The 22,594-nt window shown below is 36.8% G+C and overlaps 1 protein-coding gene across 2 annotated transcripts in view; it reads right to left on the bottom strand.

The window, feature by feature from the left end:
- The window catches only part of LOC150105445 (sentrin-specific protease 1-like), a 273,449-nt gene that overhangs the window by 129,738 nt on the left and 121,117 nt on the right, over positions 1-22,594 (bottom strand). For both annotated transcript variants that reach the window (XM_090394820.1, XM_090394821.1), the window contains one exon: positions 16,590-16,635. In XM_090394820.1, the coding sequence (XP_090250946.1) occupies positions 16,590-16,635 (46 nt within the window). The remainder of the gene's footprint in view (positions 1-16,589; positions 16,636-22,594) is intronic.

The following is a 22,594-nucleotide window of genomic DNA, read 5'->3' on the forward strand; positions in this document are numbered from 1 at the left end:
CATAAGACAAATATATGAATATATTCTTGAAAATTGACTAAAAATCTTTATACAAGTGAATGGTTGGTTGCAACTGACATTATGGACACCACTGATATAAATGATTTCTCTCTGACCTCAAACTCTATTCACAGTTTTGCTGATGGTAGTGCACTATTTTCTTTCTATTCACTCTTGCAGTGTTCAAACATTTCAAACTTCCAGAGATCTATAGATGATTAGCTATAGATCTTTATACCATTCTTCAGTGGGGTGAGGGCAACTTAGTCAACCTACAGTGCTACTAAAACATTGTCCTGTCTTTTCATGCAAAAAAAAACCCCACTCAGTTCACATCACTATACTCCTGCAATACTTAGCTCTCCAAGCAAGATCTCATTCTGCACTGGCATTTACCTCTACCCTTCCTTGGAATCAACATATCACATCTACATCATCCTTCACATTCATCTGAAAATCCCGGTATCTCCTTTTAACCTATCTACTTGCTAACTATGTACAAATCCAAAATCTGCCCAACTTTACAGTATTGCTCTCGTATTTAGGGTAATGCAGCAAACACCTCCTTAAACATTCTTGTTATTATCCAAAAGAGAGCAATTAAGCTAATTGTTGATGCTCTTTTCTAAGACTCACTCCAATGAATGTCTATTCATGCCACATAATCTTGTCTACAGACACTTTCATGGATCCTGCTACCCTAAACTGTCCTTTATTCCTCTACTTTCTTCTTCTAACTGTATAACAACATATGCAGCAGCTGCGTGGTAGTCCTTTAATCCAACTGCTTCTCCTCTACTTTAATTCTGCTTTATTTCTATTAGTTGGAACAGCCTTCCTTTCTAAATCATTCCCAAGGACTACAACCTCTGGCTATTTAAAAACATGAGTAAATATTTCCCAAATTTGGGTATGCCCCAAATTTAGGAAATGTTCATCCTTCGATCTTCGGTCCAATGGTCAAGACCACCCAATTTAGCCCATAGGGACATTTAGGACTCTAGGCTTAACTTTGGTTGCCTTTCTTCAGTTTTGTTCATGCAGTGCTAGTGCTGCATGCATATGTCATTGTGCTGTGCTCCCTGATGATGGCAATTTGACTTTGGCGAAATACTGGGGGTATTAATTCCGATATTTATAAATAACAAATATCGGAATATATATTAGTTTTTCTAATTAATATTCAATATACATTGTAATTTCCTCAAAAATAATAGTTATTTACAAAAACATTAATAGATTTGTTTCTCTCTCTCTCTCTCTCTCTCATTAGTGCTATAATTTGCACAACTTGTGGCACTAATACTGCAACCTCATTATTTGGGAAGGAAAAAACAGTACACAGAATGAATGAATTAATGGTTTCATTCATTCTTACCACTTTCATGGTTAGCTGTTTTCAAAGAATAATATTAATATTTTTCTATTTAGAACTATTTTCTAAATAGAAAATATTTAGAAATTATTCTTGCATAATTTCTTTGCATAAAATAATTGAAGACATGGTATTTTAGAGAGTCCAAAATTGCACTGAAAACAATAATATTTGAATTCTCTTCTACTCTTCTAACGTGTTTCTCACAAACATGGTATTTCACTCTTGGGAAAGAGTGAAATACCATGTTTGTGAGAAACATGGTATATCCAGTGTCTAAAAGTGAAATTTCACTTTTAGACACTGGATAGGACATGATAACTGACGACTTGTATACAGAACCATGGAATTTATTTTTTTTTAAAAATTCTGTTTTGTGTCCTGTTATTGTCTCTCTGGTACAATGTAACAAAATCTAGGAATGAAACTGTTTACATTCACACAATTTTCTTATACAAGCCAAAGAAGCTGGGCAAAATATGACAACACAACAAATGGAAAAATAATTTCTTTGTCCACTTCATTGTATTTTTTAGGCAAGGTTAAGTATTTGAACATTTCATCAGCTCTATCCATAAGAAAGGAGAAACCAAACTCTTGATAAAAGGCCAACTGCTTTTTTTTGCTGATGTGGAGAGACAACAAAGTCATAAAATTATTTTGACAATACATTCATCTGAGATGGAAATTGTAATAAAGACTGAAGGAAACTAAACAACAGAAAAGATAAGCTTTCTTTTGTAGTGGATTATAACAAGAATTTGAAAGCTTAATGTTTTCTGTTTCCTTTAGTCTTTGTCACAGTTTCCATCTCAGATCAATGTGCAGCCAAAATCATTTTAACCATTCTTGTGCCATCAGCAAAAGTACCTGGCCTTTTCTCAAGAAATCTATTTAGGTGCCTCCCACAGATACAAAAATTCAAATATGCAAGTTTTCTCCTTCAGAGAGTATAGAGATAACTGAACTATATAGTAATTGTCCATATAGATTTCATATCCTTAACTACCAGAACTTTTACTAGGATTTTTCTAGCAAAAGCATGATTTGGCAAACAGTGTATGCTTTAATTCAATATTTATCTAGTTTTTCGGGTTGCTAAACCTCCAACTTCAAACATGCTTTCCTCTTCAGCATACCCTAATCCAGAGAGATGTTTTCTGGAATGTATATTGTTTTGAATTTCTGCAATAATCAATCAATCACAGATCTTATTTTATAAAATCTGTCCATTGCCTGCTGGAATGGCTAAATTATTATTATTATTATGTAATATAAACATAATAATAATATTATTACCTTCGTATTTGTGTAAATGGATCACCAGTTTTCTCTCAGATCAATCCCTATATGTATTAATGGCAAGGGCTCTGTCATTTCATCCACTCTCTTCCTGATTTATATAAACCTGCTCTCATTGACTTCAAATCCTGTTCAGTTTGCTGATGACAGTACACTCTACTCATCCTACTCACATGACAAGTCTTGCAAACATCTATTATCATCTACGGGTTTAAGATCTGTAATAAGTTCCTTGAACACTGATCTCCACATTATCCTTGATTGGGGTGAAAGCAACCTAGTCAACTTCAATGCTTCCGAAATGCAGTTCTGCTTGTTTTTAACGACCTCAGATCTTCTCTGCTTACTTTATATATATATATATCACATGAAAGGCAGAAGAGCCTATAGCAAACAGATGTCATGTGAGGATGAGATCAGGAATACAGTAATCAGTTAATATTCTTCTTGAAGATTGTAGTCCTTTGGAAATACTTCACGAGAGTGACTGTTCCACAAAATTGACATAGAAGGAATGAAAAATGCCTGGGTGTAGCAGAAATATGAGGCATAACAGATGCTAGTTCTGCTGAACAATGGATATGGAAATATCTGTAGAAGAGACACAATGAAGAAATTGATCTTCTATGGGATAACGGCTGAAGAGAATCTCTAAGAGAAGTGTCGTTTATCAACCAGATTGCTCTCTTCTGAATAGCAACACGAATTTTTAGAGATTTGATAATGCATATTTGATAATGCTCAGCTCAACAGTCAAGACCAAATCTCTCTTTGATTCTTACTCCAAACATTTCCTAGCACAATCATATCATTTCTACAGCATTGCTAGCTTTCCAAATACTTGGCATTCTTTTTTGCTCAAGACAGAAAATCCCAAATCTTACCAACATTGCAATAATGCTTTCATGTTTGGGTGGTGCACCTAAGACCTTCCTAAAAATTCTTGAAGTTGTTCAGAAAAGGGCAGTCTGGCTGATTAATGAGACTTCTTGCAGACTCTTTTCATCCACTTTTCATTAAAAAATTGATTTCTGCATTGTGTCTCTTCTATGGATATTTCCGTGATTATTGTTCAGCAGAACTTGCATCCATTATGCCTCCCATTTCTGCCAGATTCACAGGAACTCAAGCAATAACTGCTCAACATCCCTTTACAATTGAAGTGCATACTCACTAAACCTATTACTCCTGGTATCTTTCATTTCTTACACCTCAATTCTGTGGAAAAGCCTCCCTCATAAAGCATTTCCAAAAGACTACAATCTCCAACAGTTCAAGAAGAATATCAACTGATTACTCAACTCCTGGCCCTATCTACACTCTCTCACACACTCATCTACACAACATTTCTTTACCATAGTCTCTTCTGCCTTTTATATATATATATAAAATCTAAATTTAAATGATTATCTGCAGCAAACAACGGAAAAATTTCTAACTGAGGTAAGGAAGGAGGGTTTATTTATATGGTTTAACCATGTTAAACCATATTTATATTTATATGGTTTAACCCGATATAACCGTGGTTGAAAAAAAGGGTTTATTTAAACCCATGGAGACAAAATTAGCATACAAGACTAACCAAGTAAAAGTGAGAACTGAAAGATGGAAAAATAAGGGATTGCATGGAAAGTACCTTCACAAAATAGAGGACAGAGCTCACAGCAACTTGACCTGGCAATGGTTGAAAAATGGAGCACTAATGAAAGAAACAATCGTTAATTTTTGCATTAAAACCAACATTATGAAGGCAAAAATACAAAAAATTCAAGAAGACAGTAAATGCTGCAAAGAGAAGGAAGAAATAGTAGATCACATTATAAGTGGGTGAAGCAAAATTGCACAAATTGAGTACCATAAAAGGCACGATAATGTAGCTAAGATAATTCATTGGCATTTATGTAAAAAGTACAGGTTTAAAGTATCTAAAGACTACTGGAAGCATAAAGTGGACCAAAAGGTGATCAAGAATGAAAAAGCTAAAATACTCTGGGATTTCAAAATTGACTAGCAAAAGCTTGGAATGTAATACACCCGATATAACCATGGTTGAAAAAAGTGAAAACAAGGGTGTTCACAGTTCATCAAAATATCAGTACCAGGAGATAGCCGACTTGACGAAAAAATTACGAAGTATCGTGAGTTGCAATTCAAAGTTGAACGAATTTGGCAAAAGAAAATCAAGTTGTTCCAATAATAATAGGGTGCTTTTGGCACCATTTCCTAAACACTAAAAAAACATTTAGAAGAACAAGACTTAGATCAATTAAAAACTGGGCAGTTGCTTTGTATGGCACAGTATTCATATTTAGAAGGTATTTCCACAATTCATTGACCCTCGGGTAAGGGACTGAATTAGTGGAATATAACCAGCCTTTTACTCAAGGCTGAGGAAGCAAATTAAGCTTGGATGAATATTATATATATATATATAAATAATAAAAATAAGTACAAAACGATTTACTGACATTGTCAGATTGAAGACTGGAATTTAGAAGTAGTGAAATGGAATTCCAGTTCGTTCTCAAATCTGGCTTTCAATCAATTACAGTTAACATTATCAAGGTCAAGAAATTGGCATAGTTCCTTTTTTTTTTTTTTTTTTTTTTTTTGATGTTTTGAGCTTGACAACATGAACTTAGAACATTTGACTGACAGAAATGCTCAGCATAATGATATGTTTCAGAAATAATCATATTACTGCGCTCATTAATCAAAAATATTTCAAGCCAATTCGATACATTATCAGAAGAAATACTACTTTCAGTCCATCATCTCCACTAACAGAAAGGCACAACAGTTGACTATCAGTTTCTGTCAACTTATTTAATAGCCAAATGGAAGTTAACCTATCTTGAACACTGCTGTCACTATCAGATGAATCTTCCTCTTCTTAATAATCCTCATCACTCAAATCTTGATCAAAAATATTCACACATCACTTTCAAATTCCTCACCAAGCTGCAGAGAATAATCTTAAAAAAAAAACTCAATATTATTGTGACCCAAAGCCAGCCTTGTACTGCAAGTGGATGTTTTTAAATCATTGATACCAACATATTCTCATAGAAAGGCTTATATGTTGGTTGCACATGATTACTAAATAACTTAAGGAATTCACAACGTATACTGGAATATAAATTAAAATAAACTTTAATATATACTTCCTATATTTTGGCAACGTTACGTTGCCATCTTCATGGGAACATAAGATTAAGACACGTGTATGCAGGCACTAAAACAGCAAATGAGGTTGAAACGAGAAAACTACTGTTTTTCCTAAAGTCCTGATGGTACCCCCTTAGCAGGGGTACCATCAGGTACCCCTGCTAAGGGGGTACTTATTAGGTATTCTTGGCCGTTGGGCTGAAGTTCTCACAAGATGTACGTCTCCCAAATTTGGGGCAGTCTCATGCATCCAAATTTGTTGAGGCTTGGCATGTTTCTTAGGACTGAGGCTGATTCTATGAATAGTCTTTCAAATTTATACTTGTTGCGGTGTATTACTGTGGCTTTCTTCCACTGCAGACCATGCTTGTGTATCCAGAGCATGGTCTGCCAGCCCAGAGTGGCTGTACTGGTGAAACCGGATGTAGTCTTTGTGTTCCAAAATTCTGATATTCGCTGTCCTGCCTGTTTGGCCAAAGTGGGACAGCTTACAGCTGCAAGAAACCTGGTATACACCAGGTAAGTCTAGGGGGAGTGGTTGGTCTTTAGTGGAACAGATAAGGAATGCCAATTTTCTATATGGTCTGTAACAAGAGGTCAGGTATGTTTATTCAGAATTTTGGTAATTTTTTCCGAGATGCCTCGGATGTAGGGAATGGCGATGGATTTAGAGTAATTTTTTTGTGAAGGGGGGGGGGGGGGGCTGTGGTTTACTGGTTTTAATATTTTTTGGAGGTTGTAGCCATTGGCTGAGAAAATGTTAAGGATGTGATATAGTTCAGTGGTTAGGACATTGTCATTTGAACAGATTAATTTAGTCCTGTTGTATAGTGTCTTAGTAACTCCATATTGTTGTGTGTGTGTGTGGGGGGGAATTGTTGGTGAATGTACCTGTCTGTATGGGTGGGTTTTCAATAAACTGAGAAAACCAAGGTTCCATCAGGCTAGTGGGTGACTAGTGGGTCTAGGAAAGGGAGGCTGTTGTTTTCCTCTTTTTCCAGGATGAACTTGATTCTGGGGTGTTGGTTGTTTAAGTGCGTTAAGAAGGAGAGAAGTGTATCAGAGCCATGTGGAAAAATAGTGAACACATCATCAATGTAGCGAGGCCATATGGTAAGTTTTTGTGGGGCAGAGTTTAAAGCTTTCTCTTCAAAAGTCTCCATAAAGAAGTCGGTCAAGGGTGGGGAGAGTGGTAAACCCATGGCTGTCCCCTCTATCTGTTTGTAGAATTTTCCCTGCCAAACGAAATAGCCTGAGTGCATTGTGAACTGAAATAGGGCTGAGATATTGAAAGGAAATTTGGCTTGGATGAGCTCTAAGGTTTCCTTGAGTCAGTTTTGACATCTCCTCCTTATTCACAAATGTCCCACTCAAGGAAACCTTAAATCCGGTTTCACCATTACAGCCACTCTGGGATGGCAGACCATGCTCTGGATACATGCCACAGAATACAGTGAAAGAAAGCCAGAGTAATACACTGCAGCAAGTATAAATTTGAAAGACTATTCATAGAATCAGCCTCAGTCATAAGAAACATGCCAAACCTCAACAAATTTGGATGCATGAGACTGTCCCAAATTTGGGAGAGGTACATCTTGAGAACCTCAGCCCAATGGCCAAGAATACCTAATATTACCTGCTAAGGGGCACCATCAGGACTTTAGGGAAAAACAGTAGTTTTCTCGCTTCGACCTCATTTGCTGTTTTAGTGCCTGCGTACACGTGTCTTAATCTTATGTTCCCATGAAGATGAAAATATAGGAAGTATATATTAAAGTTTATTTTAATTTATATTCCAGTATATGTTGTGAATTCCTTAAGTTATTTAGTAATCATTGATACCAACAGCAGAGCCATACCACAGCACTTTGGTAAACACTCAAAATTCCTACACATATTCTTCATCAAGGTGGAAAGAATGATCTGAAAATGTCTATGTTATGATAAACTCAAGTAAATTTACTGAAAGTGGCCATTTTTAAACTACCGATGATGATAACAGCACCATTAGTGTTTTGGCCACAGTGCTCCCATAAACACAGCATAGAGAAGCAATGATGTCAAAGGAAAAATCTCCCCCCCACCCCAAAAAAAAGTTGAAAAATAACCCTAACGATGACAGCAGAAGTTTGGAAAGTTATATTCAAACATAGTGTGAGAAAACAAGACTCTCATTGTGCTTACACAATGAGAGTCTTGAAATCATTTAAACATGCCCCTTGTCTTTGGTGACATGAGTCACCAGCAACTGCTTGGATGATGCCAGGTTTGGGCAATTTTGCATCATCAAAGAATTTTGACAATCAGTGCAGACCATCGAAGTGTTAAAAACCAACCTAACCTGGATGAACATGGCTGTGTGAAACTCTCCACAATATTGAGAAGCTAATTCTTAGACCTCATGCCCAACAACCAAAGCTGTCTACAGAAAGCTCACTAACTAGGATGTTAGGTAGGCCTTTCAGTCTGTTTCCATTTTGCTTTTTGTTGCTTGTGTGCACATTACAATTCCTATATTGTATCTCTGATGATGTCTCTGTGACAGAGACAAGATACTAGATTCATTATACCATAATAATAATAATAATAATAATTCATATCTGTTAAGAGTTGAGATATCATTTGTGTTTGTAAAGGCATTCTCTTCATGCTAACAAAGACAACATGTCAGCCATTCCTATGTAACTTCTCGCTTGATATTTAGATGAAGTGCGCATGCTCACCAAGGAGAACGATGGGTGATTGACAGACAGATCATTACGGCACCGGGGTAACGAGGGGGGGGGGAGAGAGAGAGAGAGAGAAAATGCAAATTTAAGAACGACATCCAGAGAATTTGGTTCTTAGGAAGTTTTTAAGAAAACGTGAGTCAGGATAATATTAATAGAAGATTCCAAAAAGGAATCATAAAACTGTGAATCTTTAAACTGGAAGAACGGAGACTGTTAAAAAGTGTTTAATAAATAAAAGAAGATACTGGAGTTGATGTTCTAATTCAATGTTCAAGGAAATGCCGAATAAAAAGTTTTGTCTTCTGTCTTAAGGATGCTGGATCTATTTATTATTCTATGGGGAAAAAGTGACAGAATTTAGTGTGATCAGGAAACTGTAAAGTGGCTTAACATGAAGAGCTCTACTTAGATATGTTGTTTATTTAGTAGTAAAAGAAACTTCTTTCTCTGGTAGAAAAAATGGTGATTTCTGCATCATACTGAACTATGCTATGTGAAATAAGAATATTTATACTCCAGTGAAACAGGATGAATGATTGAAATAAACATACGCTAAATTAGGAATTTAAAAAAAAGGATCACATGGAAGTGAAGAGTAGTTATTATGTTTTCAGGAAAGGGCCTAATAAGAAAACTGACTCTGAATATTTTCTTGTTGTATAAACAAAAGTGTTTAGTCTTGTAGATATGATTAAGCATATGTTAAAAAAGCCTTGGATCCAGTTAATTTTATAGTTATTAATGTTTTAGTTTCATTAAATGTATATATTTTTGTATTTGGTCTCGAGTAAATAATTTTATGACTTCTAAAAGAAACAGAGTTAAAAGTCATTGCACCAAATGGAATGAACTCTTGTGTAAATATTAAACACTTTGTGTAAAACAATCTCTTTACAGAGATACAAGAAAAATAAACAGTTGTGTGAAACTAATTCTTAGAACTCATGCCCAACAACCAAAGCTTTGTCTACAGAAAGCTCTCTAGGCTTGCTTTATCTGTTTCCACTTTGTTTTTATATTGCTTGTATGCACATTACAATTCTTATATTGTATATTGGTGATTTTTGTTGATTTATTGATGTTTTGGATTCAATGTAATGGACTTAAGTGTGTAATTTTGGTATATTATTGGAGCTTTATTAGCGTGGTTAGTGTACTAAAGTGTTTTATAACGTAATCTATGTCGGGAAGTCGCCGCTAGATGAATTCGTAATGTGTAGTGTTTGTGCAAGCTCCAGATAAGATAAGTATCATTTTCAGTTATCGATACAAATTACTTAATATTGTGTAGTTTTGTTTTGTTTGCCTTGCGTATTTTAGTGCGTCTGTACGCTTTGCGGAGTGCGGTCGGAGTGTGGTTAGATGATAATAAAGGATTGAATGTGTGTAGAAAATGTAGGGAGAATGAGGAATTGAAGTGTATTTCGGATCGTGAGTGTGATATTTTTGTCAACCTTCAGAATGAAGGAAATAGGGATATGACAAGAAACGGCAAGGTTGTACATGAAAATTGTGAGAGTGTGAATGTAAAAAGTGTGAATGATAGTATAAATGGTTTCTCAGAGAATAAAAAAGATGAGATAGATGCATTGAGTGAGATCGCGTTGTTGAATAGTGCGATAGAAAGAGCAAAACAGCAGCTAGAGTGCATGAACAAAAGTAGACTGAATGAACCAACCAATAATAAAAGGTATGACAGGAAAAATAGACGTATGAATGTGAACATGAACAAAATGAAGGATAGAGTGCTGTATGGAGACTCGTTAGTACGAGGTATGTTAGTAGAGGATTTGACAAAATCGTACCAACCTGGTGCGACCATAAAGGACGTAACTGAGTCTATTAGAGAGCAAAAGGAAAGGGTGAAAGAAATGATTGTTGTGGCAGGTACAAATGATTTGAAAGGAGATAAAATGGAAATGATAGAAGACCTGAATGAATTGTTTGAGGTAGCAAAAGAAAAGAGTGAGAGAGTTAGAATGATTAGTCTTTTGCCATGGTATGACAGTGAAATGTTTAAAAGGAGGGCCATAATTGCGAATGACTTTATGCGTGGGTTATGTATGATGAGTGGTGTGGAATTTGTGGATGTGTGGAGTGAGTTTGATGGGCGAAAGGATCTATATAAGATGGATGGCTTGCATTTGAATGGTTACGGTGTAAGAAGACTTGAGAAAGTGTTGCTGAATGTAGTGGATGTGCAAATTCAGGGAAACTAGATTTGTTAAGGGGGGGGGGGGGGAAGTAGAGATACAGTCCTTATGGAGGCAGTTGAATGTAAGAATGAATATAATATGCCCGAGCAAATAAGGACAACAAATCTAAGATAGTTAATATAAGGCATCAAGGTAGGGTTGGGGCTAATGGGGGTCTTAAATTCATGTACACTAATACTAGGAGTATTAGGAACAAGAAGGAAGAGTTTTTGGCCATGATTGGCACTTCCAGACCACAGGTTATAGGTATTAGTGAAACATGGCTGACTGTAGATGATATAACTAGTGGGATTGAATGTGATGGGTATAGTGTGTTCAGGAATGACAGAGAGAATAAAATGGGGGGAGGAGTATTGTTGATGATAGCTGATGAGCTCCAGCCAAGGAGAATAGAAGTTGAATTGCAGGATAGAGAAAAGAGCACATTTGAGGCCATTTGGTGTGAGATTGTGGCTAGCAGAACTAAATATACAATTGGGTGCTGCTATAGACCAGGTGATGGAAAAGATGGTGGTGACAGTATGCACAAGCAAATAGAAGAAATGGGTGAAAGGAGGGTGATTATTATGGGAGACTTCAACTATGGTCGCATTGATTGGAGTGAGGAGAGGACACACGGAAGGAAGGAACTGGATTTTATGCGGTTATTAAGGGATAACTATCTGCGACAGCATGTAATGGAAAATACTAGGGGTCAGAGAGTGCTTGACCTAGTTATTACATCTGAGGATTTGGCTGTAATAAATATGACCACATTGCCACCAATCGGTGAGAGTGATCATAGGGTCTTAACTTGGGAGGTGGCTAAAGGTGTAGAATTTTCAATTAAGACAGGGTACATGTGGAATTATCGGGCTGGAAAGTATGACAAGCTTAGGAGTTTGATTGGTTCAGTGCCATGGCATGTACAACTGCAAGGACTAGAAGTTGATAGTGCATGGGAGGTAGTTAAGAAGTGCTTGCATGAAGCAATGGCTGACTGTATACCTAGAGTCCGAATAATAAATCAAGTAGGGTTAAATGGATGAATAACACTATTAAGCTTGAGCTGCAAAAAAAGAAACAACTATGGAGGGAATTTAAGGAGAAGTGTGACCGGCAGGCACATGAACGGTATAAAGCGCAGGCCAGAAGGGTGACGAGTGTGGTAAGAAAAGCAAAAAAGGATTACGAAAGAACATTGGCCATGCAGGCTAAAGAGAATCCTAAACAGTTTTTTAGATATGTAGCAAGTAAAAGGAAAAATGTACATGGCAGATTGATTTTAAAAAATGCCGATGGTAGGGAGGTAACTGAATCAGTTGAGATAGTTGAGTTACTGAGTGAGCACTTTGCAAGAGTATATCATCTAGGTGGTGACATTGCAGAAACGAATAAACCAGTAGATTATACGGGAATTGTGGTTAATGAAGTGGAGGTGAGTAGTCTATTGCATAACCTCAATGTCAATACATCTGTGGGATTGGATGGTATACCAGCTCGTGTTGTACGAGAAGCAGCTAAAGAATTGTCAGTACCCTTGACCATTTTGTTTAATTTGAGTCTCGGGTCTGGGTTAGTCCCGAGCGGGTGGAAAGAGGGGAAAATAGTTCCACTGCATAAAGGTGGTTCCAAGACCCATTAGCATATCAGGAATCATTGTCAAGGTCTTAGAGAAATTAGTCAAGAAAAGAATACAGGATTGGATAGATGAAAATGGGATATTGTATGGGGGACAACATGGTTTTGTGAAGGGTAGATCATGCCTCAGTAACTTGCTCACGTTTTATAACACAGTGACAGCTGAACTGGATAGGGGTAATGGGTTTACAGTGATACTACTGGACCTTGCCAAGGCCTTTGATAGGATACCACATGGAACCCTAATCAGTAAACTGGAGCAGATGGGTATAGATATAGGGTTGGTGAGATGGATAGGAGTGTGGTTGAAGGAGAGATATCAAAGAGTGGTTTATTCAGGAGTGAAGTCTAAAAGACGTCTTGTGACTAGTGGAGTGCCACAGGGCTCTGTTCTTGGACCACTGCTTTTCAATTTGTTCATCAATGATATTGGAAAGGATCTGAGAGGAAGTGTTCACTTGTTTGCTGATGATGCAAAGTTGGGTAGAGCAATTGTGAGTGCACAGGATGTCAAAATTTTACAGGATGATTTGGATAGTTTGGAGGACTGGGCTAGGAAAAATGGATGTCAATTTAATGTGGCAAAGTGTAAGGTTATGCACTTTGGGGTGAAAAGAATAGCAGCAGTATATCGCATTGGTGGAACCATACTCCAGGAGATTGATGAGGCCAGGGATTTGGGAGTGTTGGTGGATAGGGAGTTGAAGTTTAGGGGGCACATTCGAAAAGTAAATAAAACAGCTCACCAAATCACTTGGCCTCTGAAAAATACTTTAAGATAAATACTTAAATACTTGCAGAGACGAACAAGTTGTTATTCCTCTGTCGAGCCTTGATAAGACCCCATCTGGACTTCTGTGCCCAGTTATGGGCACCAGGGTTTCTTCGTGATGGGGAGGAAGTGGAGAGGGTACAGAGACGAGTGACCAAGATGATAGCAGGTCTGTGGAATGAACCTTATGAGAATAGGTTGAAGATTTGTGGGTTGCAGAAATTGGACGATAGGCAAAGGAGGGGTGATATGATTGAGACATTCAAATTACTGAAGGGTTTTTATAAGATTGATCCAGAAGATATTTCTGAAAATATGACTGGTGGTGGGAGGACTAGGGGCCATGCATGGAAGCTGGGCAAGAGCGTGGTTGACAAGGGTGTTAGAGCTAGGTTCTTTACTTGGAGAGTGGTAAATGAGTGGAATAAGCTTCCAGAGTCTGTTGTGGGTGCTACGACCGTGAATGAGTTCAAGGCAAGGTATGATAGATACTGTGTGAATGTTGAATAGTTGTTCTTGACATGATGTTAGGGCCTCCCTCGATGAGTCTGTCGACTCCTTGGAGTTTCCTGGAACAATAATAATAATAATAATATCTGAAACAGAGACGTAACACTAGAGCAGTATGTTTCTCAATCTTCTTTCATGAGTGCCCCATTTTTTAATATTAATTTTTGTGGCCCCCCCACCTTCCTCCCTTGCAATTCTTGTGTTGAGACACTGACAAAATTTAATAGATCTGGCATCACTGCACAGACCGTTGGATCATATCAGCCTTTCGAAAATATTTGTGATTTCATGGAAAGTTTCGAATGTTCTGGAAATGTTTTTGTGAGTATAAATATGGCTTCGAATGGCAAGACGGCAGTAATACTGCAACAGTAACCAACAGTGAAAAGTCGATGGTCAGCATCATTTTACTCCTATTCGCCACGATTGTGATACGTGGTATAAAAACAATCTTTTCTAGTGTAGAAAAATGGATAAATTTTTAACTGGACGTAAGCGGACATCTGACGGCTGTGAAGCATCGATGTCAACAAATTCAGGTTCACAGATTATCGCTCTGAAAGTAAAATCAAGAAAGTATGAGCAGAATACTTAGATTTTGGTTTTACAAAGACTGAAGTCAATGGTGAAGAAAGACCACTGTGTGTTATTTGTTCAAAAATTTTGGTGGGTGATAGCACAAAACTGAATAAACTTAAAAGACATTTGGAAACATTTCATAAGGAGCATGTTAGCAAACTTCAAGAGGTCTTTGCTGCCAAACTGAAATGTTTTGAAAAGCAAACATCTAGTATTTAAAAAGCTTTATTAGCTTCTTACAAAGTTGCATATAAAATAGCAAAAAGCCCCACACTATTGGAGAAGACCTAATTCTGCCAGCTGCAATTGATATTGTGGAAACTATGCTTGGAGAAAGTTTTACTAAACAACTATAGTGCATGCCTCTATCAAATGATACTACTGCTCAGTGAATTGGTGATATATGTAAAGATATGCAACAACAACAATGACTTTTGTCGACGTGTTGTGACCAATTATTCTCAATTCAGCATGCCAAGGCAACAGATAGCAACAAGGATTATCAGCAGTTGAAGAGTTATTGTTTGGTAAACCAACTGAAAAAAGAGCCACAGCACCTGAATTGTTTAAAATATTGGGTGATTTTATATGCAAGGCAAACATACAGTGGAAAAATTATGTTGGAATTTGCACTGATGGTGCTCGAGTTATGCCTGGAAGGTTTAAAGTTTACAAGCCCTTGTGAGGGAAAAATCCCACCATGCATTTGGATACATTGCATGATTCATAGAGAAGCTTTTCTGCAAAGGAAATCAGTCCTGGTGTAAACATTGTGTTAACAATAGTTATAACCATGGTGAATTATATAAAAATGAGACCCTTCAAAGCAAGACTGTTTCTGAACTTTGCAAAGACATGGCTGGAGCAGAACATTCAGTGTTACTGTTTTACTGCGAGCCAAGATGGTTATCACAGGGAAAATATTTACAATGTGTTTACGAATTAAGAGACAAAATAGCAATCTTCTTGGAAGAGAAAACATGAAGAAGCAGAAGTTTAGAGACCACTTATTTGTGATGAAATTGAGCTACTTGGTGGACATATTCGAGAACTAAATATATTAAACCTGCATCTCCAAGGAAAAAATACACATATCTTAGAGATGAGTTAATGCTTTTTGTAAAAAACTAGAGTTATGGAACAAAAAGGGTAAAGCAACAAAGATTAGAAATGTTTGCAAAATGTGGATGAATTTATCAAAACCTACAAGGCAACTATTGAAAATCATTTAACAATGTTGACGAAGAATTTTAGAAACTATTTTATAACCAACAACAACATAATGGCAATGAACGAATGGGTTAGAAACCCATTTCAAATTACCCCTGTAGGTTTATCAATTGAAGAAGAGGAACAATTTATAGACTTCAAGTCAAGCAGCGAAATCAGCAGACAATTTGCATCTAAATCGCTGTTTGAATTTTGGGCCGGTGGTATTGATGGTGAATTTTCTGTTCTAAAGTCAAGAGCTTTTCGTGCAATTTTGCCATTTCCAACATGTTATCTTTGTAAAATTGAGGATTCTGCAGTGGCTGCCTTAAAACAAAATATAGATCTGAGTTAAATATAGAAAGAGAACTAAGGGTGTCAATTTCCAATGTATCACCATCATGTGAAAAGCTTTACTCTGCAACACAGGCCCAAGGAAGCCATTAATTTTTAGATTCATTGTTATTGTTTAGTTTTAATTAGTTGCTCAGTATATTTTGCAATACTGATATGTTCCCATAAGCATAACTAGTTTATTCAATACAGTTGATTTTATACATTTTATTATTTTATTTTAAGAGTGTATTTTATGTTTTTGCATCAATAAATAGTTTCATCACATGTTTTTGTTTCAATAAAATAGTTTTTCAGTTTTTTTCCTTTGATTTCCATTTTCTTCACCTCCTCCCATAGGTATTTCATGCTCCACAAAGGGGCAGGGAGGCACCCCATAGGTTGAGAATCACTGTACTAAAGTCATTAAATCATTGACTTCTGGCACAGCACATGCAAATAAAAATAGTTTTGAAATTGAACACTGGTTATACAACTTAATTTAAGATGTAACAGTAATAACAAAATACCACATTGAAAGGATTTAATACTAATAATAACAAGCTTTGGAAATGATCAGTAAAACTGTCAGTACGGTACGTAATACCTGAGAATATACTGCAGGAAGTTAGAATTAGGCTTAATGAACAGTAGGGGAATGGACAGACAGACAGACACACACACACACACACATAGAGTTCAATTAAAACTAATTTAAACAGAATAATTTAAACCTGACAATAATTTGGAGACTAGAATATCTGAATACTTACCCAATACTTTGAGAGTCTACTCTATTAACAAGGCCATTTTCATCACCTGTTTATAAAGATAAAATTTTCATTAGATAATTACAAACTAAAACAAATTATAAACTGTTACAAACTACCATAAGTCAAGAGAAGCTAAGATAATATATACTTAGAGCTCAGCAATCATGATCAAAATGCTTGACAATAAATTCACCAGCTAACCTCTGCCGAAATTGCAGAAACCAACATTCCAAATGAAATAATAACATAACAACAACCAATTACTCTGCTAGTTGTACTTGCATATAAACTGCCGGTCAAAGGATGATACTAAGGTGATTGTGCACAATAGTTCTAAGGGCAATTTAAGAGGCAAGAAATAAGACTCCAAGAATCACCAATGTGCTGAAATCCATTTTCTTATAAATTTGTTATATAAACATTCTGTACCATTTCAATTAATAGAATCTGGTACAGTACCTCACGGTGAGTCAAAAAATTACATTTAATCATATGACCTCTGTATGTAGAAAGCTCAATGAATTGCTCCACTTCAGGATATTAAATTCAACCTTGCTAAACTCCAGAGCATTAAAATGAGCTAATGCTGACCAAGAAAACTTTTCAAAATTACCTGAAAAGTTAATAACAATAATAATAAATACAATTTTTCAAATTCTGAATCTATTATTCATATTTCCGATATTTAAAACATTATAAATTTTTTATTTTTTACATTCCACACATTTCTGTCCTGTGTTTGGCATACACAGCATGACCACTTTATGCAGAAGGTTATTATCTGTTACTTTTTGTGAAAAACATATAGAACATTTTCCTATTTAGAGGTCAGCTAACATCTAAATTAGTTGTGTTTTGATTTATACTGAAGTTTTAAAATTTCTCCAGTCACAGATCAAATCTTAAAAATACTAAGTTGGTGTATGTAGAACTTGAATGGCAAACACTTGTCAAAATTGCTAATGAAAATTTTAACATCATACTTTTTTTTAACTTTCCATTTATTATTTTCACTTCAAGTACAAGATTATAAATCTATCCTGTTAATAAAGCTTTTTATTTTTAAATTTTACAAGTAAATTCACTTATAAGTTCTGTTCATATAGGATGGCAACATCACTATGTTACATGAATGTTGGCAATTTGTTTCCAGTTATTTTTCCATCTGGATGGAAAAATAATTTATTTACTAACTAGCAATAAACACTATTTGGGCTGCCAGTTCAGTGCAAAGTTCTTTGCTTTAAGCAAATGATGTACTCCCAAACACATTAAATGTAAGTCTCCAAGGTTCTCTGATTCAATTATATAACAGCTGTAACAAATTTGGCATGAAAATCAGCAATAAAAAGACCAAAACTATAAAAATAGGCATGAACAAACAAAACTTCAGCTGCATTCTCAATCTACAATAAAATATTTCAGCTTTTTAGGCATAGGTTTTATTCAGTGAAGATGGCAAATTAAATTTGGAAATAGACAACAGGATAAGCAAAGCTGGTATTGTGGGAAGCCAGCTGAATAAATTTAAACGAAATAAGAGAGAAATTAGCCAAAACACTCAACTAGCAGTAATACAAGATGGTATTCAAACCAGTTTTAAGTTATTGTTAGAAATAAAATATTTAATCAAAGAACCACATATATGAGTTCTCAGAAAGAATAGGGAAGTAAACAAATGACATTAATGGCAGATTCATATTAAAAACGAATATATTAGAAAGGAAGTTGACATTGTTAGCATTCAAGTAGTAAGACTTATACGTTGGTTAGACATCACTGGTAATTAATTTACGGAATTGACAACGCATATAAAGTAAATTAATTAAAGATAACTTTAATGAATCACTACTATATTTCGGCAATGTCACATTGCCATCTTCGGGAACATAAAGATATGGTATGTGCACTAAGGAACTAACAAAGCAAATGAGGAAGAAAATAAGAACTAATTTTGTTCCTAAAGTCCTAATGGTGCCCTCTTGCGGGCTAATTTGGTAGTCTTGGCAGTTGGGCTGAAGTTCTCAAAATGAAAGTCTCCCAAATTTGGGGCAGTTTCATGCACCCAAATTTGTTGAGGTTAGGAACGTTTTTTAGAGCTGCTGAAGATTCTTTGAATAGTCTTTCGTATTTAAACTTGCTGCGATGGATTATTTTTGTCTTCTTCCAACGAATTTTATGGTGGGTATCTAAGGCATGGTCTGCCAGCCCAGAACGGCTGTACTGGTGAAACCGGATGTAGTCTTGGTGTTCTGAAATCCTGATATTTGTTGTTCTGCCTGTTTGGCCAAAGCAGGACAATTTGCAGCTGCAAGGGACCTGGTATACACCAGGTAGGTCTAGGGGAAGTGGTTGGTCTTTGGTAGAGCGGATAAGGGATGCCAACTTTTTATATGGTCTGTAACAAGAAGTAAGGTCATATTTTTTGAGGATATTAGTTTGAGGATATGAGGATATTTCAGAACACCAAGACTACATCCGGTTTCACCAGTACAGCCGCTCTGGGCTGGCAGACCATGCCTTAGATACCCACCATAAAATTCGTTGGAAGAAGACAAAAATAATCCATCACAGCAAGTTTAAATACGAAAGACTATTCAAAGAATCTTCAGCAGCTCTAAAAAACGTTCCTAACCTCAACAAATTTGGGTGCATGAAACAGCCCCAAATTTGGGAGACTTTCATTTTGAGAACTTCAGCCCAACTGCCAAGACTACCAAATTAGCCCGCAAGACGGCACCATTAGGACTTTAGGAACAAAATTAGTTCTTATTTTCTTCCTCATTTGCTTTGTTAGTTCCTTAGTGCACATACCATATCTTCATGTTCCCGAAGATAGCAATGTGACATTGCCGAAATATAGAAGTGATTCATTAAAGTTATCTTTAATTAATTTACTTTATATGCGTTGTCAATTCCGTAAATTAATTACCAGTGATGTCTAACCAACGTATAAGTCTTACTACTAGAATCATGATCATCCACGGAGATGCAATCGCACGAAAGGCCCGTCAATACGGCAAATTGAGGTTGAAGATATCGAGGCAAATAAATCGTCTGACGTTCCTAAAACGCTGCCGGGATAACAAAGTGATCCCCAACTGTGTCAAATTAAACACCGTTTCACTTCCGAGAAAGCTCTACGCATTTACAACCGCACTAGCTTCGCCCTGTTAAGAGAACAAATTACCGCAACGCGCGTTCTCCTTGCCGATGAAAGCCAAACCTTACGGGCGCTAGAGGAAGAGCTTTCTAACACACTCGGCCTTGATCTATGGTCGATACTTCATGACATCTCATGCACATCGGCAAGAAAGGAATTCGAAAAAATACGTAGTCGACACGTGAAAAAATACGAAAACCTGACAAAGACTTCTACTTCTGTACCCCAGCCACCACTCAACACAGTAGTCAACCTCTCGTCGGCAGTTTTAAAGCCTGAAGCACTCACCGCACTTTCACGTGGTCACAATTTCGCCCTAGCTCCAAAAAGGATACCTGCTGAAGAAATCATGATCCAAATAGAGCGTGGAATTCGCAACCTGCCTAACCACATCGCCAACAACGTGAGACTGGATGTAGTCGGTGTTCTCACGAAAGCCAAACCTCCAAAATCCAACTTATCCAAAAACGAATATACAGCCCTACAAGAATTAAAAAACAACAAAAAAATAGTAATCACCAAAGCTGATAAGGGAAGTGCCACTGTGGTACTCAATCAAAAAGACTACAAAGGTAAGCTAAATTCTTTAATACGAGACCGTACTACTTACCTCCCCATTGAATATAATCCGACCAACTCTCAGATCAGAACTATCCACAGACTCCTTAAGAAAGTCACTTCTTGGCCTGTGGAAGTCACCAACAAACTTAAACCTTATAACTCTAGACCCCCCCGATTATATGGACTCCCAAAAATACATAAACAAAATGTGCCATTACGTCCCATAGTGGATGGCATTGATTCCCCCACATATAAATTAGCCAAACATTTAGCCAAAACGCTCACACACTACACTGGCAACACACCATCACACATAAAAAACTCGGCCCACTTTAAAGCCAGTATAGAAAACCTCACACTCCAACACACTGACATAATGGTCAGTTTTGACATCTCCTCCCTATTCACTAATGTCCCACTCAAAGAAACCTTTGAGCTCATCCAAGCCAAGTTTCCTCCCGATATCTCAGCCCTATTTCAGTTCACAATAAACTCAGGCTATTTCGTTTGGCAAGGAAAGTTCTACAAACAGATAGAGGGGACAGCCATGGGTTCACCACTTTCCCCACCCTTGGCCAATTTCTTTATGGAGACATTTGAAGAGAAAGCCTTAAACTCCGCCCCACAAAAACCCACTATTTGGCTTCGTTATGTGGAGGATGTGTTTGCTATTTGGCCACATGGCTCAGATACACTCCACTCCTTCCTAACACACTTAAACAACCAACATCCCAGAGTCCAGTTCACCTTAGAAAAAGAGGAAAACAACACCCTCCCCTTCCTAGACACTTTAATCACCCGCCAAATTGATGGAACTTTGGTTTTCTCTGTTTACAGAAAACCCACCCACACTGGCAGATACATTCACCAGCAATCCCCCCCCCCCCTCACAACAATATGGGGTGATAAAAACACTATATAACAGGGCAAAATTAATCTGCTCAGATGACAAGGCCCTGACTATGGAACTAAACCACATCCTCAACACTTTCTTAGCCAATGGCTACAACCCCAAAAAAATCCAAAAAATACTAAAACCTATAAACCACAACCCACCTCCCCCCCTCCACAATAAAGACTACACCAAGTCTATCACTATCCCCTACATCCAGGGCACCTCTGAAAAAATAACTAATATCCTCAAAAAATATGACCTTACTTCTTGTTACAGACCATATAAAAAGTTGGCATCCCTTATCCGCTCTACCAAAGACCAACCACTTCCCCTAGACCTACCTGGTGTATACCAGGTCCCTTGCAGCTGCAAATTGTCCTACTTTGGCCAAACAGGCAGAACAACAAATATCAGGATTTCAGAACACCAAGACTACATCCGGTTTCACCAGTACAGCCGCTCTGGGCTGGCAGACCATGCCTTAGATACGACCATAAAATTCGTTGGAAGAAGACAAAAATAATCCATCGCAGCAAGTTTAAATACGAAAGACTATTCAAAGAATCTTCAGCAGCTCTAAAAAACGTTCCTAACCTCAACAAATTTGGGTGCATGAAACTGCCCCAAATTTGGGAGACTTTCATTTTGAGAACTTCAGCCCAACTGCCAAGACTACCAAATTAGCCCGCAAGAGGGCACCATTAGGACTTTAGGAACAAAATTAGTTCTTATTTTCTTCCTCATTTGCTTTGTTAGTTCCTTAGTGCACATACCATATCTTTATGTTCCCGAAGATGGCAATGTGACATTGCCAAAATATAGAAGTGATTCATTAAAGTTATCTTTAATTAATTTACTTTATATGCGTTGTCAATTCCGTAAATTAATTACCAGTGATGTTAGCATTCAAGAATGTGCAGGGAGAGCTAATCTAAGGTGGTATGGTCACTCTAATAGAATGTGAAAGGAAAGTTTAGCAAAACAAGTGTTCAATGCCAAGAGGAAAGGAAAAAGATCCAGAGGAAGATAAAGACCTGTGATTGATTCAGTCAGAAGTGTCTTAGAAGCACAAAATGAGACAACAATATTGGAGTGCTCACAAATAATAGACTAATTTGAAGGAAAATTACTGATAGCAGATTAATAACGACGTAAACTTAATGAATGATTTAGTGCTATCATAGTAACCTGAACCCCCCCCCCCCCATTGGGGGTACATATCAGGAAATTAATGATAATCAGGTTTTTACTTAACACTTTTAAAGCACTAAAAAACCGAACAATAAATAAATAAATTGATACTATTAGAGTCAAAATGATAGGAAGAAACTAAGGCTATGAGACAAGCATATGTCTGCTAACAACATATGATCTCCATGTGGGCAG

This window comes from Typopeltis vanoorti, chromosome 6 (assembly GCF_054136105.1).
Source record: "Typopeltis vanoorti isolate ZY-2024b chromosome 6, IOZ_Tvanoo_1.0, whole genome shotgun sequence".
In the NCBI taxonomy this organism is placed as follows: Eukaryota; Metazoa; Arthropoda; class Arachnida; order Uropygi; family Thelyphonidae; genus Typopeltis; species Typopeltis vanoorti.